This window comes from Hippocampus comes, unplaced genomic scaffold, assembly GCF_001891065.2.
Source record: "Hippocampus comes isolate QL1 unplaced genomic scaffold, H_comes_QL1_v1.1 scaffold39, whole genome shotgun sequence".
NCBI lineage: Eukaryota > Metazoa > Chordata > Actinopteri > Syngnathiformes > Syngnathidae > Hippocampus > Hippocampus comes.
Window position 1 is genome coordinate 3,554,563 of NW_017842054.1, and position 15,917 is coordinate 3,570,479.

General features: G+C 45.0%; 1 protein-coding gene across 1 annotated transcript; it reads left to right on the forward strand.

The window, feature by feature from the left end:
• The first annotated feature begins 2,193 nt into the window (after window positions 1-2,193).
• Window positions 2,194-7,431, forward strand: hmx2 (H6 family homeobox 2). The gene is made up of 2 exons (XM_019859977.1): window positions 2,194-2,759; window positions 6,641-7,431. The coding sequence occupies exons 1-2, from the start codon at window positions 2,417-2,419 to the stop codon at window positions 7,180-7,182; spliced, it is 885 nt and encodes a 294-aa protein (XP_019715536.1). The 5' UTR covers window positions 2,194-2,416; the 3' UTR covers window positions 7,183-7,431.
• Window positions 7,432-15,917: the final 8,486 nt, after the last annotated feature.

The following is a 15,917-nucleotide window of genomic DNA, read 5'->3' on the forward strand; positions in this document are numbered from 1 at the left end:
GTATTGGGGGAGGCGTGGTCCCTGACGTTTGCCCCCACCCTTGTGATACATGGGCAGCATGAGCGCATATACGTTCCACAACGATCTCCAGGATAAACTCATCTCACTTTGCTACAAGTCACAATTGATTTGGGTGTTATCTAAATCTCTTTTTTTTTCGAAGTTCGATAAAACGCACTCATTATACACAATTAAAATTTCCTACAGGATCAGGACTATCTAATGAAACCCAATACGTGGGCAAAAGACAAATAACACGGTGTATTTCTGACAATCAAACAATACCCTGAGAACCCTTTCACTAGCTTAATGCTATACCATATCATGGGAAATGTCACTGGTGAGCTTACAATTAGCATCACTAGTTTCGGGGGGCTCCCACTGGCTTAATGCTAATACATAATTGAAAATACCATTGACGAGCTTACTATTAGCATAGATTGTTGCACTTTGCTCCCAGGAGCTTAATTAATGCTAACACATGATGGCAAATGCCATGAATAAGGTTACTATTTTTACTACAGTTTTACAACTTCTGAACACAAATAGTGAGACAACACAAGTAGACAGGCAAGGCAACAATACACTCCATACTGGGGCCAGAATCAAACCCAGGACTTTTGCGCTGGAAGGTGGAGGTGCAAACCATTCGACCACCGTGCTGCCCAGAATTAACCAATCACACTGAAATTCAACTAATACCGGAGTCAGCGCATACCTGCCACCATTAAAAGTGCCTTTGATTACCTCCAAATAAAGGTCAGATCTTCTCGTCGTTTTTTTTTTTTTTTTTGTGATGCCACAGGAAGTGCTTTGCCACCATCCTGTGGCATCTTTAGGCAATGACAAACCTTTTTGGGCAGACATCAATGACCTTCATTTGGGATTGCTATCGTATGATGTCAAATCCTAATTCGGATAATCAGCGGAGCTCTTGCAGCACCAAAATCACCTGCCAGTGTCCATCCCCCCTCCCCCCGCACCCTTCGCCGCCCAGACCATCCTGATGCATTCATGCTGCAAGTGAAGGCTGCTGACACCATGATTAAAGGCCGCCATTTGTAATGTGTCCGGACCTCCCTTAGAACGAAGTCAAACAGGCATCATGTGGCCACTCCAACCCTGCAGCTGTCTCACCGCCACTAGTATGTGTGATGATGGGTGGGGAATTGCATCCCCCCCCCCCCACACACACAGAGCTCACCTCTCTTCCCACCACCGCCAATCAATTAATCAATTAGCCAGTGTCCTGCATTACAAGGCAGATTAGCTTGTTAATGACCAAATGAATTCTTAAATGCTGATAATGAGTCACATGACATAAACTGCCATGTGCAGCACACATTTTGTAAGCGATCAGGTGACTGGTGAAAAATACTTAAAATATTCAGTGAATATTCTGTAACGACTGTGCCATGCCTCTTATAAGAAAATCATCAAGTATTTGCCCCCCCCCACCCAAAATTTTATAATTGCCTGTCCAGTGGACTTATAGGTTTAATTTGTTCCATGAAAACTCTTTCCCCATTGGAATGAATGGGGATGCTATTGATCTGTTCCAGCCTGTTTAAAAAAAGCTTTCCATGATTGTTTTTTTTTGTTTGGTTTAAAAAAAAAATACAATCAAATTTCATGCGCTGTATGTTATTTTAAAACGTTTAATCAAAGTACTTTTTTATTGCTTTATTTTGATTTTAAATGTCTAAATGCCTTTTGTTTGTAAATCCGGATAATTTGACTGGTGTTGAACTTGTGTATGAAATGGACATAGAGCTTCCATAAAGCTACCTTGACTGGCTGTCTGGTTGTACCGACAGACATATGACAAAAATTGCTTTTTGAGGGGGGAAAATGGCAAGCTTCCCGTTCTAAAGGACAAGGTTATCAAAGAGGTATATGGGTAAGTCGGCTTTGGGAAGGGAACATTCATCAATTAAAACAATTAGGGTGGGGTGGGGGGGTGCACCACGAACGAAGGCAATCGAAACGAAGGCATTTCAATGTAAGTGGTGTCACATTTTGTTCAGGCCAAAATTGGAAGCGTTGTTTCCTCTCTCTCCGTTTTAAAATGTGCGCGCAGGGTAATGGCTGGCGGGATTGGCCCAGGAGGAGTTTACCTTCATGCAAATAAGCTCCACGCCAGCTTCGGCGCCTCCGAGGAGGAGGAGGAGGAGGAGGAGGAGGAGGACCGGCCAAAGCGCTCACGTTCCCCGACGCCGCACGGACAAAAAACACCTCCAACTCCACTTCAATGTAAAAGCCCCCCGCGCTATTAAGCGAACAAAAGACGTCTCGCGTGCATGTGTGTTTTGTTTTATTTCTTTTTCCCGCCCCCCCTCTTCTCCTTCTTGTTGTCATTATAACGGAATAACGCGACACAGGAGAGCTCCCTATCGATAAGTGTTATGAGGCGACCATGAGTAGCGCAGAAGACAGCGGGAGCAAGGGCTCGACGGGGCCCATTTCCAGCTTCACCATCCGATCCATCCTGGGCACGCCGCCGTCCGAGGCGCCCCCGACCCCAACCGCGGCCCCGCACCCTCACCCTCACCCGCCGCCACCTTCGCTGCTGCTACCGCCGCGCTCCGGTAGCAAGGAACTCGCCAAGGGACTAGTGGCGACGCGGAGGAGGACGCTGTCCGTGTCCTCCGAGGAGGAGTGCAGCGGCGGCGAAGACGCGGCGGACTGCTTCTGCTCCGAGCCGGCCCGCCGACACGCGCGCGGACAGCACCGGCAGCATAACGCCTTCTCGTGCTTAGGTGAATAGACAATACTCGCCGTATGATTTTTAAAATGTGAATGCTTGATTATTGTGGTTGCGTGTACACGCGCCAGTGCTTTCTGATATTTTGGCGACACCTGCACGATCCAATTGAGATCCGATACAACAGCTGCGCCGAATGTTTGCATTTTCTAAAGATACAAATGTTCAGTTTTTGATGACACGAATTCGGATATATGTTTAATTCTCACGAGTTATTATTCTACCTTTTTCATCATCTCATCTCGTTGCACGCGGTGACAATTTATCGGAAACACTTGCCCAATCCAATGAGACGCAATGCAAGAATTGGATTCGAAAATCTGCATTTACAAACCTAAAAACGCTTCGTTTAAATACTCTTCATTGGCTAATATTTTATTACTACGGATAAATGATTCTAGTATTTCTGGTCATTTTGTTTAGCTTGCATGCTTGGTGACGCTTCATCAGATACACCTTTTCGGTCCGATAAGCACCAACAAGAGCAGGAACAAAAATGTGCATTTACAAACACAATGATGTTCACTTTTGATGCCATTAATATGGTAGCCTTTAATTATTAAGGATGGTCCATTCTGGTATTTTGGTCACCTTATTTCGCTGCATCGTGACACTGTTAGGGACCACTCACTGTAAAATATTCAGCTCAATTTCTCATAATTTCATGTGGTGTTTATCAGTGCTTTTGCTCACCTTATTTAGGCGCATGGGGGGGATTTGGTGTGTGCGTGTTTGTGTGTGTGTATGTGTGTAGCTTGGCTGCAGGAGGACACTAACTGTCCAACTAAGGACTGTCTTTACCGGTCCATTCTGGTATTTTGGTCAACCTTATTTCGCTGCATCGTGACACTGTTAGGCACCACTGTAAAATATTCAGCTCAATTTCTCATAATTTCATGTGGTGTTTATCAGTGCTTTTGCTCACCTTATTTAGGCGCATGGGGGGGATTTGGTGTGTGCGTGTTTGTGTGTGTGTATGTGTGTAGCTTGGCTGCAGGAGGACACTAACTGTCCAACTAAGGACTGTCTTTACAAAGATGGCACTGAAATGTAACATGTTAATTTTTATAGTTAATTTAAATCCCCCCCCGTCACTCCACGAATCGAGTAAAGCCACCCAAGTATTAGACTCATCCCTGAATCGCCGTGCCAATAAGTGCTTCTCTTTTTTATTTTTTTTATTGGCTGACACTGTAATTATTATTATGAGGCCGATTTAATTTGTTTGTGCTGACTTCAAAATGTGGCAATTATTTTTTTTACACACACATACACACACACACACACACACACACGCGCGCGCACACACACACACACACACACACACGCACACAGACATATATATAAAATTAAATCCAAGTAAAACATGTCAGGCTTTTAATTGCATCGGGCTCTAATTGAATTTTATGGGTGACACTCGTGCAGCCCTTGTTTCATCCTCGGCCTCGTCACAGCGGCGGTGAAAATAATGAGTTGCACTCGCTCGCTCTTATTTCAAATGTAATCGAGGCGGCTAATTGATGGGACGTGTTTGCTGCGTGCGTCGTCAATTGGGCGTTAAATGGCGCGCAGAAGCCGAGTGTGTGAGTGTGTGTGGGGGGGGGGGCTGCGCGCGTGTGTGAGGGCAGATTAATACAGACGGGTTGAGTATTGTTGATTTAAATAAAAAAAGGGGGAAAAAAGTCACCTCGGATTTAGCGCAAGAGCGCACCCTTCACTGGCTCCCTGCAAGTTAGAACAATTCCGTGTTCAAACGCGCGTGTGAAATGACGTTATGACCCTTGTGCGCGGCGATGACACCATTGCACGCTTGATGCTTGCGCAACAAATGTTAATTTAAACGGAAAAAATAAAATAAAATAAAATAAGTCGATTAGGCTCGTGAACCCGATGGCGTTACCGGTCAGGCTGGTGGATTTGCTGTCATTTTGTTGTCCCGCTGACCACATTTCACTTCTAATGGCCGCATGGCCCGAAATTAAAAACTCGAGGTGATAAAGCCTCGCCCCCCCAAATTTTGGAAAGCACTTCATTTGAAGCGCTGAGCTGCCTCTTCAGTGAACACTGAAAACTGGAATTCCAGTGCCATCAGATATGCTTTAATTTGTTGAGATTTTTTTTCGGATTATCTGTCAAATATTTGATTTCTGTAATAATTATAATTCTGAAAAAATAAGCAAGATTTATCAATCAAAAAAGAAATAAATCAAGGACTTTGATGACATTCGTGGTCACGTTTGTGACAGAAACAAGAGAATGCAATTTTCTGAACCAGAATTGCGTTTAAATGCTGAAAAGATTAATTAAAATGCTGTGAAATTAAAATACGTTTTGAAATGTAGAACGCAAGACTTGGACGACTTGAATTTTGACTTGATCGAAGGGTGGAGAAATGTGGATGGAGCAGTAGTTCGTCGAGAGTACAGCAATCTCGAACTATGTGAAGCACTTTGTGAGTCCTCTGGTGAAAGTGCCACACAAATAAGAGCAAACGCTCTCTGGAAAAAAATGTGTTTGAATGCTGTAAAGCACAACCAAAATGGCCTGGATTTAATTGAAATGTTCAAGTGTAAATTATAAGAATTGGCATGTTCTCAATAGGTGTTTGAGAAATGTGCAATTCCGGGGGGGGGATGTTGTTTTAGAAATTTGGGAATTTTTGAAAATGTGAATAGTTCTCAAGATGTCCCGAATGAGCAAAATGTTCTCAATAGGTGATTGAGAAATGTGCAATTCCGGGTGGGGGGTGGGGGGGGTGCAAAAATAATTTGGAAATGTTGTTTTAGAAATTTGGGAATTTTTGACAATGTGAATAGTTCTCAAGATGTCCCGAATGAGCAAGAAAGTTTGAAGTTGGAATGATTTGATTCAATCAAGAAATGTGGAAGCAGGGGGGAAATATGAACAATATGTCTTCAATTTATGAATTTTACTGGGAAGAGCTTGGAAATGTGGGATGTGGAAAATAGTTTCCAAGATGTTCTGAACGAACTGAAGAGTTTGAGTTAGGAATGATGATTCTATTTTATTTACTCTCAATATTTAGGCCGTCGAAGGAAAACGGCAGCTTCAGCCTGGCCTTTACTTGACGCTTCCACAAGGCCATTGCAGTGTTCAAGCAGGTCAAGACTGAAACTTGGGAAACACAAGGAGGAACCTTTTTGTCGAATGCTTATTTGGAGAGTGGAAAATGTGGAATTAAGGGAAAATATAAAATTTTTGGAGCTTGAGGAAAAAAAAACACAAACACTGAGCCATGATGGATGGGACACGAGCGCTTGGCCAGGAACTGTCAGATGCTCTGGGCATTGAACAAAACAAAATTTGCAGGATGTCTTTGTAGACACGGTGGTTGAATCATTTGGGGACAACTTGTAGTTTGGGTTTCAAATATATCTTTTGTGACACCAGTCCTAGAACCTTTCTGACACAGTTGCTTACAGAAAGGGGAACTCTAGGCGACAACCTTCTTTGCAATAATATCTTCTGTGTGGCACCACTAGTCTAAATATTCCATTTATAGAATAAAAATTGAAACAAATTCTGCAGGATGTCTTTGTAGACATGCTGGTTGAATCATTTGGGGACAATTTGTAGTTTGGGTTTGAAATATATCTTTTGTGACACCAGTCCTAGAACCTTTCTGACACACCTTGCAGTTGCTTACTGAAAGGCGAACTCTAGGCGACAACCTTCTTTGCAATAATATCTTCTATGTGGCACCACTAGTCTAAATATTGCATTTGTGGAATAAAAATTAAGCAGAGTAATCTATTCATTCCCATCCATCCCAAGGGGACTTTGCATTGACAAGTGGTGGTCCTCGTGCATAAAAGTATGCTTAAAAACCCTAACGTACGCTTGGTGGCCCCATAGGTCCCGCCAAGGGGCTCCTGTCTGTCAACGAGGGTCTGGCGAGGAGGCCGCCCCTCCTGCACGACTACAACAAGGAGGAGGAGCAGGAGCGAGCCTTGCTGTCCCCCTTGTCGGAGGAGCGGCAGTCGGACGGGGCCGACAAGCACCCGCAGGGCTCCTCGGCCAAGAAGAAGACGCGCACCGTGTTCTCTCGCAGCCAGGTGTACCAGCTGGAGTCCACGTTCGACATGAAGCGCTACCTGAGCAGCTCGGAGCGCGCCTGCCTGGCGTCCAGCCTGCAGCTGACAGAAACGCAGGTCAAGACGTGGTTTCAGAACCGCAGGAACAAATGGAAGCGGCAGCTCTCGGTCGAGCTGGAGGCGGCCAACATGGCGCACGCGTCGGCGCAGACTCTCGTGGGCATGCCGCTGGTTTTCCGGGAGAACTCCTTGCTGCGCGTCCCCGTACCACGTTCCATCGCCTTCCCCACGCCACTCTACTACCCCGGGAGCAACCTGCCCGCCCTGCCTTTATACAACCTGTACAATAAGGTTGACTATTGATACGGACGCACACCTTCTGGTTCCGATAGCCCTGCAGGGGTGTCCAAACTTTTCCGTCCGAGGCCCACTTTGACATTAATTTATTAAACACATTAAAGCCAACCCATCGAGAGATTAGATATTGTTTATATACTGTATTATGGTTGTTTCTGAAAAAATGCCACAATTTCTGTTAAATGTGATGAGGCCATTTTTTGGGGGGGGCTTGAACGGATTAATGGCATTTTCATTCATTTCAATGGGGGAGTATGATTTGTGAATGAATGTTTTGAAACATTTTTATTGGGAATTTGGAGACATTTTGTTACTGCCTAAGCTGTATTTTATTTTATTTTATTTTTTGTGCGTGTGTCTTTGCATACCTGGAAAAGCTCGATATAAAACAGTTCATTAGTTAAATAGGCGTGATATGAGTTGGCCTACTTTGTATTTCACTCTCTTTTTTTAAAACATTGCAGGTTGTGTCAAATGTGATTTTGAATATATGCTGTGTGTCGCTAAAAAAAAAAAAAAAAAAAAATTGGATGCAAATGCAAAACTGCAAAAGTTTGGACACCCCCGCTATAGCCTGTATATTGACTGTATGAGGAGGCATTCATATGCAGTAAATCTCAAGAGAAGGCAACCAAGCTTCCCTGTATGTATTAAATACACCATGTGTATTATGAATTCAAATCCTTTTCTACGGTTTAGTTGAATTTGACCACCCATCCACCACTTTAGCCTTCGCATCACACAAAAATATAATGTATACATTTTTTTCCCCTTATATTATTTTTTAACAAAAAACACAATAGTTCCATTTAAGGAACACAAATGTCCTTGTTTTTATTGTCATTTAACGCTCCGGGAATAACCTCATTCAATAAATTTTCTATTCCAGTCCAAATTGGGTGCATTTGTTTTGTATTAAATGTATTTTCAGACACATTAAGAAAAAAAAAATGCCTTCCTGGATTTTGCATCCTATTGCCACTTTTCCATTGCAGTTTCACTTTGTCAATTATAAACTGTCAAATCTTGATCGTTTCAAGTCAATATTGCTTTCAAATCAAATCAAATCTATTTAATTCATAGCGGCCTTTAAAAACGACTGCAGCTGAAAACAAATTGCTACACGTGAATGAAAATCGAACACAAAACACAAGAAAATGTGAGAACGCGCCGGTTGCTAACGGACAAAACGCCACACAAGAAGGCGCAGGAGTCGAGATTCAAACCCAGAACCTCTTGAACGTTTGGGCCATTGTTTAAATGATGTCTACTAGCCACTGGATAGCCTAAAACGTCAAATTCCTTTTTAAGGCCCTGCATCCACTGCCACATTATTAAGTCAGTTTTACTATTGTCACCCACACGCGCACTCAAATGCCTTGCGGTTGATGGGAAGTGATCAAAGTCGCTTTTCTTGGGTGTCACGTCATGCACAGTACAAAGGAGCGGCACGCTCACACTTTTGTACCCGCACAAGCTAACGGCCAAATTACACACGTTGCCCAATCAGGACGACAGCCACGCTCTGGTGACCTCACAGTGGACGCCATCAGGTCAAACGGCGAGAGTGCACAAGTGATTTACGGCCAATGGCTGACAAGACGGGAGGAGATGAATTTGTGACACAGGAAGGGAGCTTATGACAAGGAGCAGCGTAGGTTTGCTTGAATGAAGCTGTTTATGAGCTTCCAAAGTGGTCGTTATGTCATCAGGCGTGACGGGGCGGAATCTGCATGAGCCGACGTGACCCGCTTGATTTACGGCCACACTCACGTGTGTGGAGATGCGATGACAGAATGCAATATTGCCCCATCCCTCCCCCGACCCCCCTCCAAAAAAGATGAATAGGTGGAGGTGCCACATTTTAATAGCGGGTGCCATGAAAATGATTTGAAGTGGTTTAAAGTGCAAAGAGACAGCCGGACGTGGCGCGCCGATGAAGATTTGTCGAGATGACGCGTCGTGCCTTTTTACATTCAAGCGTATGTCACGCGGGCGTGTAATTCATGATGGGAGTAATGGAAACTGTGGGAGGAAGACAGAGAGCCTGGGCGGCCTCACTCTGGACAAAACATTAGGTACACCTGTGCAAGTTTGCCCTCATCAGGGCTGGAGCCTATCCCAAATTGCATATAGATAAAGAACCCTTCATACTCACATTCAATCATGTAATACCTGAAAAATGAATCAAATCCATCATGATAAGCTAAAGTGCACATTCCTTTAATGTTCTGGGATCGCAATTCCGTCATAAACCGAGGACCACATCGGTTAGCAAGTACAGTTAAATTGATGTCAAACAAAACATCAAACCAAGAGTTTCACAGAGTGTATTAAAACAAATCCAACTTAATGCTAACATAGATTAGGTTAGTTACAATGGGAAACAACATGAAGGTATACGTTCTTTATCCTCTGCTAAGAATGATTAACATTACCGCCATACTGAGAAGCTGAGCGAAGAGCTGAGTCTCCAGGGCAGTCGTGCATATCCGTACATGTCTGACACTTCTTCCTGGTGGCCAAGGCAGGCACCCTAGGTGAAGGTCTGAACGGATAAAAGGCACTTCCATTCATTTCAAAGGGAAAAGCTGATTTAAGATGAGAGTGTGGTCAGAGAACGAATTCCCTCTCAACAGTCAACACTCTATTGTGCTTATGATTTTTAAGATTGTGTTCGTGTAGCTTAGTGATAAACTGCAGCGCATTCTGACTTCAATTGATGCAACTCGGCCACTGTAGGGGTCTAAAAAAAAAAAAAAAGGTCATGAACCGAGGACACCCTGTTTTAAATTGCACAATGCATCATCACAAAGTGAATGTACATCCATATATAAGCATGCACCCAACAAATAAGCAAGAGCAGACCTGAGCCAATCAGTGGAAAGAGCTTCGAAAGCAAACTTAAGCGTTCTAATGCTCCGGCCCCTGAAACTCAATTTAGCGATTTGCAGGAAGACAAGATGGCAGGAAACAAGGCAATTTGCCACGTGTGCAGCGTGCGGCGGAGCCTCCTGAGAGGTCATTATCTCCCCCCCACCAGCCCCCCCATGAAAAAAAAAAGAAAAAAGAATGCCACGGCGTATTAAGATGTGGCCGCATCAGAACCGAGGGAGACAGCGTCATTAGCAGTAATTAGAAAGATCATTTAACTAAACGAGCAAATAATGTCCAGGATATTGAAGAAGCCTCGTGCACTTCTGCCGACCGCTGCCACAGCCATTACAAAAATTGTAGGTCTTTAATAGAATAATGACATGCTTTATCTTGCGAGAGGGTCTTGGCGAGAGCAAAAACAACTGTTGCCGGGGCTTTCTGTCCTCAGCGTGGTCTCGCTCTTGAGTGCGGCGGCAGAAGGCCTTCCAGATAATCCCCCTATTATCCTTAGAAATACAAAATGGAGAGCCCAAAATTGTATCTCACATCCATTATTGTGTCAAAGGTAATGCTAATGGACTTATCTGGACAGTAATAGCCCTCGCTTCTCTTCAGGTAGCGTCGCCTCTAAATAGTCAGATGCATATTGGACGGGCGAGGGCCCACTTTAAAAATGGGCCGCTCAAGAAATGCTCGCTACTTTAACAATGAGGCCCCCCGGGTGCATTTTTGCCCATTAAACCGCAAATTCAGATTTGGTGTTCAATATTGTTCTCGGAGGGTTGAACGAGGTGATGGGAACGCTTTGCCTATGAGCGCCGTGTGCGGGGGAGATCTCAGAACTGTTGATATTCTACACGGAACGTCTCAAATAGGACACTTTTTTCTTTTTTTTTTTCCCCCGGCAAAGAGACACGTTATCCATTTTCCTGTGCGCATTCTTATTTCGTTGCTCACTGAGGTAAGGTGGCCTCCGTGCAAGGGAAATAATTGCCTCTATCACTGGTGTCAAACTCAAGGCCCGGGGGGTCAGATGTGGGCCGACACATCATTTTAAGTGGCCCGCGAAAACAAATCAAAGATGACAACTTCCACAATACTTGCTAAAATGTGGACCAAAATTTCAAATTTTCACATGTAATAAATCAGTGACATATTGTAAGCATTTTCTTGTTACCAAACTTTTCCGTCATCAAGGCCCTCCAAGGGAAACGGTCATAAAATGTGGCCCGCGACAAATATGAGTTTGACACCTCTGGCCTTTATGATAGGCATACAAAGTAAATTATCAGCATTAAAAGACACAAGCACCTTTTAAAAGTAGTCCTGTTCTCACTTTCACTCGTTTTTCCAAATGGGGCCCAGCGTGCTCGCTTCAAGCCATTCATTTGTCTTACCTCACCGAATAAATAAAAAACAAAAAACAAAATGGTATATAAATCCGTTCATTTTGAAAAAAGATGCGTTGGAAGTGCACACGCACGTATATCTGAGACTCTGCGCAACGTCCGCAAACAACTCAGGCTCGAATTAGCTCAACATACCTCCTTGAAACCAATTCGCATTCAGACGGGGCTTAAGCGACATCATAAGGTGTTTCCGAAAGGGCACAAAATAGGTGAATGGCGAGCGGCAAAGATGAGGGTATTACTGTGTCTAATAGTTTGCCAAGAGCAATGACATAACCGCATTTGCTTCCCCCTGCATGTGCCTGCTCGCTGCCCATTCATGTCACACAGCAGCAAACACAATTTCCCTTCGGCTCCTTAATTCCCAGTTGATATAAAACAGAATGGTGAAGAATCGACTTTTTAAACAATAATCCATAAATAGAGGAGCTGGGATGACAACCCAACCCCCCCACCAACCCCGATCCCCACAAAACCTTGTTAGCCCCCCGGCCCCCTTCAAATTCATTTAGGGAGCAAGCAGGTCTCGCGAGTCGGCTGGCTTAATGCATTGCAATCGCCTTTAAGGGCCTGTGTTTTGGACCAGAACATTGATTCAAATCAAACAGGTTTGAATATGTGTGGAGAAGTGGTCACTGGTATACCATTTCAAACTTAAATTTAAAACATGTTGAGTTTCGATGAAGTAAAAAAGTCTCCGTTGAGGTACATTATCATTCAGTAAATATGCTAGACACTGTACAACAGTTCATACGTCCCCGGTTCAAAATTCTGCCTTTATGAATTCGGTGGCGCTACTCAACCAACCAACCAAGAGTTGCTGCTCACCGACCGCCAGACGAACAATGTAACCGACAACGCAAACCTACCATCGAAGCAAGCTAGCAGCCAAGAAAATGACCAAGCAACCCACACAACCATCCAAGAGACCAACCACCCCAACCAAATGGACCCATTTTCAGTGATAAAACAAAGCAACCCACCGGCTGACTTACAATCTGACCAAGCGCCTCACCAAGCAACTGATTGAACCAACGCACCCACCCATCCAACCAACCAACAGACCAACCAACTGACTAAGGAAGCGCAACAGAGAACAGATCAGAAAACAAAGCAACCCACGAGCCAACCAAGTGGCCAACCAATCCAAAGTATCCGTTTTCCATGAGATCCCTTTCAATTCAACGCTATGGGGCGTCTCTTTGTAAAGACCAAGTGGTCTCATTCAGCTGTATGAGGTGTCACGGTCCGTCACTTCAGCCTGGGAGACTGCTGACCGCTGACCACATGGCCTGCGGTGCAGCACAAAGGGGGGCGGCCCGCTATCACCTGACAGCTAATCAGGGATCGCTCCGCTGCAAGGGGATAACGCTGCCTTTTGAAAGGTTGCAGAAAATCCCTGTGAAGTGCCCATCAAAGGCTCAAGACACCTGCATTTTCCAAAAGGCATTTCCCTGACATTGATTACGCTCTCATTTGCAATCCGGCTATCGTTTCAAAGCAATCTATGCCCACTAAATGGCAGCTTGGCGTAGTCGTGAGCGATTAGCACATTTGCCTCACAGGCTAGAAAGTTTCTATGTTTAGCAGTTTGAATGTTCTCCACGTACCTACACTATCAGTGACTTGTGCTACTGTTATTGTTCCTAAAATAATTATTTGAAGACAGGACGTTCTTACACAGATGAGTTTGTTAGCATTCAGCACGCACATTCATTGGCGTCTAGACTTAACGCACAATTTACTGCTGTCCGTTTGCATTAACAGTAAACCTCTCCCTAGTCGCGGTTCGTCTTTCTTCACCGTTGTGGCCTTTAAGTAAATGACACTTTTCAACTCATGAAGGGAGCCCTGGGGGAGGAAGAAAAATTAAATCGCTCCTAAATTTAACCTGTTAAAACGAATTAAATCTGCTCCTATTTTAGCAACAACCCGATGAGAATGCCGAGGTGATGGCGCAGCACCAACGTGCATGCGCGGGTTCATGTGGGAGACCTCTGCGAACACATTTGTGACCATTAGTTGAGTGTCGGGTTTCAGGCGCAGGGTGCAGCCTCCGTCACAGTCGCTTGCGAGGCTCTGCAACAGCGGGCGATGTCCTCTGGAGCCCGGGCGTCCCACCGACAAATGTATCACGGCAGGCACGGAAGTAACCCGAGCCACCCCTCTGGCCTTCCCAGATGCTTTTAGAGGGATTTGGCCGGCGAGAAAGCACCTCTTCAAAAAGAGTCGTCATCACATTAGAAAGTAATTAGCCGTGCCTGGGGCCGAGGATTCCCTGACCAGACAAATTCGGAGTCCCCTCGCAATCCGTCTTGGTGTGAGGCGGCTGGCCAGGCACGCTCCCTCAGCACAGGGGAGGGAGGTCAGTGTTTTGGAGGGAAGGGGTTTTCCCATGGAAGAAGTGCAGGCGGACCAATCTTAAGAGGTCATTGGGAAAGGTTAGCGGGTCATCCATCTGAGTAACGGTCCGCAGGTGGATCAAGACATCACATAGTCGCGCGCTTACGGGAAAGTTGGCATGAAGTTAGCAGAGGTCAAATGAATTTTAGTTATTGACTAGCACTGACATGCCTTTAATTTGTTATATCCCCACAAAAACATATTTTGTTTCATTACATTTTTAATGAAAAGGCAGCGGGATGGCTCAATTTGTAGCATCCCTGATTTTGGACACTGGGCATTGCCGGTCAGGGCGAGAGGTAGCATCCCGACGGGTCCCTCAGTGAGACCCTTAAACGCTATTCGCCGTTTCCCAGCCACTATCGTGGATGGGCTGAAGCAGGAAGGGCAATCGCCATAAAAACTGAGCCAAACATATCATGTGAGGAACTCGCTGTGGCGACCTTTGACTGAAAGGGACAAAGCCAAAAGTCGAGCAACAACATTTTTGAAAAAGAAAAAAAAAAGCCCCTTATTTTATAAAGAAATTCATATCACAAAAGAGAATGGAAATCTATAAATTACTGAATGGATGAATACATTAAAGAACTGTTAATGGAATTTAAACCCAGAAGGACTCTGATATCTGCAGACTTGGGACAATTAGTGGAGAGTCTTTCAGGGTCATGGCCTAGTGCATGACGTAATGATCGATCGTCGGCTTGGCTGGTTAGTCTGCGTGTGTGCATCTGGGTCTTGGCCGACACCACACGGGTCTACTTTTCATGTCGTCAAACGATGCAACTTTCCCACCGCTGGACATTGAACAGGCCGAAGCGGATGCAGCGTTAGCGCACGGCAGGGCCTGAGAAGCCATTTCGGTGTACGGCCACCTGTTCTTGCAAGCCTGCAGGGCCTCACTGGCATCAAGCCTTCCCCTCACTATTAGACTATCTAATCTGATTGTGAGAAAGATGGAGGTGGAGGTGGGAGAGGTTGGAAGGAGGATTGGGAGGCGTGGGGGGTGGAGGGAGGTTAGCTTGGGTGTTTCACAAGCAGCATGCTGCAGGGTGGGACTCGACACCGCCAGGCCTCCGTTCTGATCTAGTCTCTGATGGATTAAAAGCTGCAGTAGCCTTCAGCGGGATGACGAGAGAACATGGGAGACTCCCCGAGGAATACAGAGATGACACATGTTGGCAAAACAGAGTCCGTTTACGATTCGAAGAGGGAGAGCCCCTCAAATGGCAACTTGGTCATGCACAAGTTAATGGAATTTAACACATGAATCACCGCAATGGAGGGCAATTGTCAATGTGTGTTTAGTCTTGTGGTTGGTAGCATCGGGATCGAACTGCACTGCATCGGGCTGAGAACGCTTTCCGATATTTTATTATGACTTTTCCGATGTAATAGAATTTGAATTCTGTATTGTCACCATCATAATAATAATAATCTCAATTCATCATTATCGCTGGAACACTTTTGAAACAACCGTAAAAAGTGCAGTAAATATAGCGAAACATGACAACAATGCAGAGTCTCATTCTGAGTTCAAATAAAAATGTGTTTTAAGACAGCTTGGAATATAAAAAGTCATATTCTCGTAACGTTTTTATAAATATACTGTAATTTGTAGTAACCATATCAAGCTGTCACATCACCGTCAGCGCGTGTTGACACTGAAAAAGAGCATCGCTAGCACGCGAGCTATCATGCATACGCCCGCTTTGGCACGTCCTCCGAGCTAACGCGGCGAGATGGAGAAGGCAAAACACACATTGTGAAAGCAGAAAGAGCGGCAGCCAATTGGCCAATTAGGAAGTGGCCCATCATGTCAAACTCATTTGCGAAAGCACAGCTTAACCCCCGAGGGCGGGAAGGTACGGATCAAAGGGTGTGTGTCCCCCCCCCATAGGACAGCCCACCGGGAAAGGGGTGAGTTGGGGGGTCACTTGAAGAAACGCTGATCCCTTCTGCTTTTGTGAAGGAATCTCCTAATGACAATAAATCTCCACTGCGAGCTAAAGACGTGATACAGTGGCCATACGATAGGCCCCCCCCCCCCCCCCC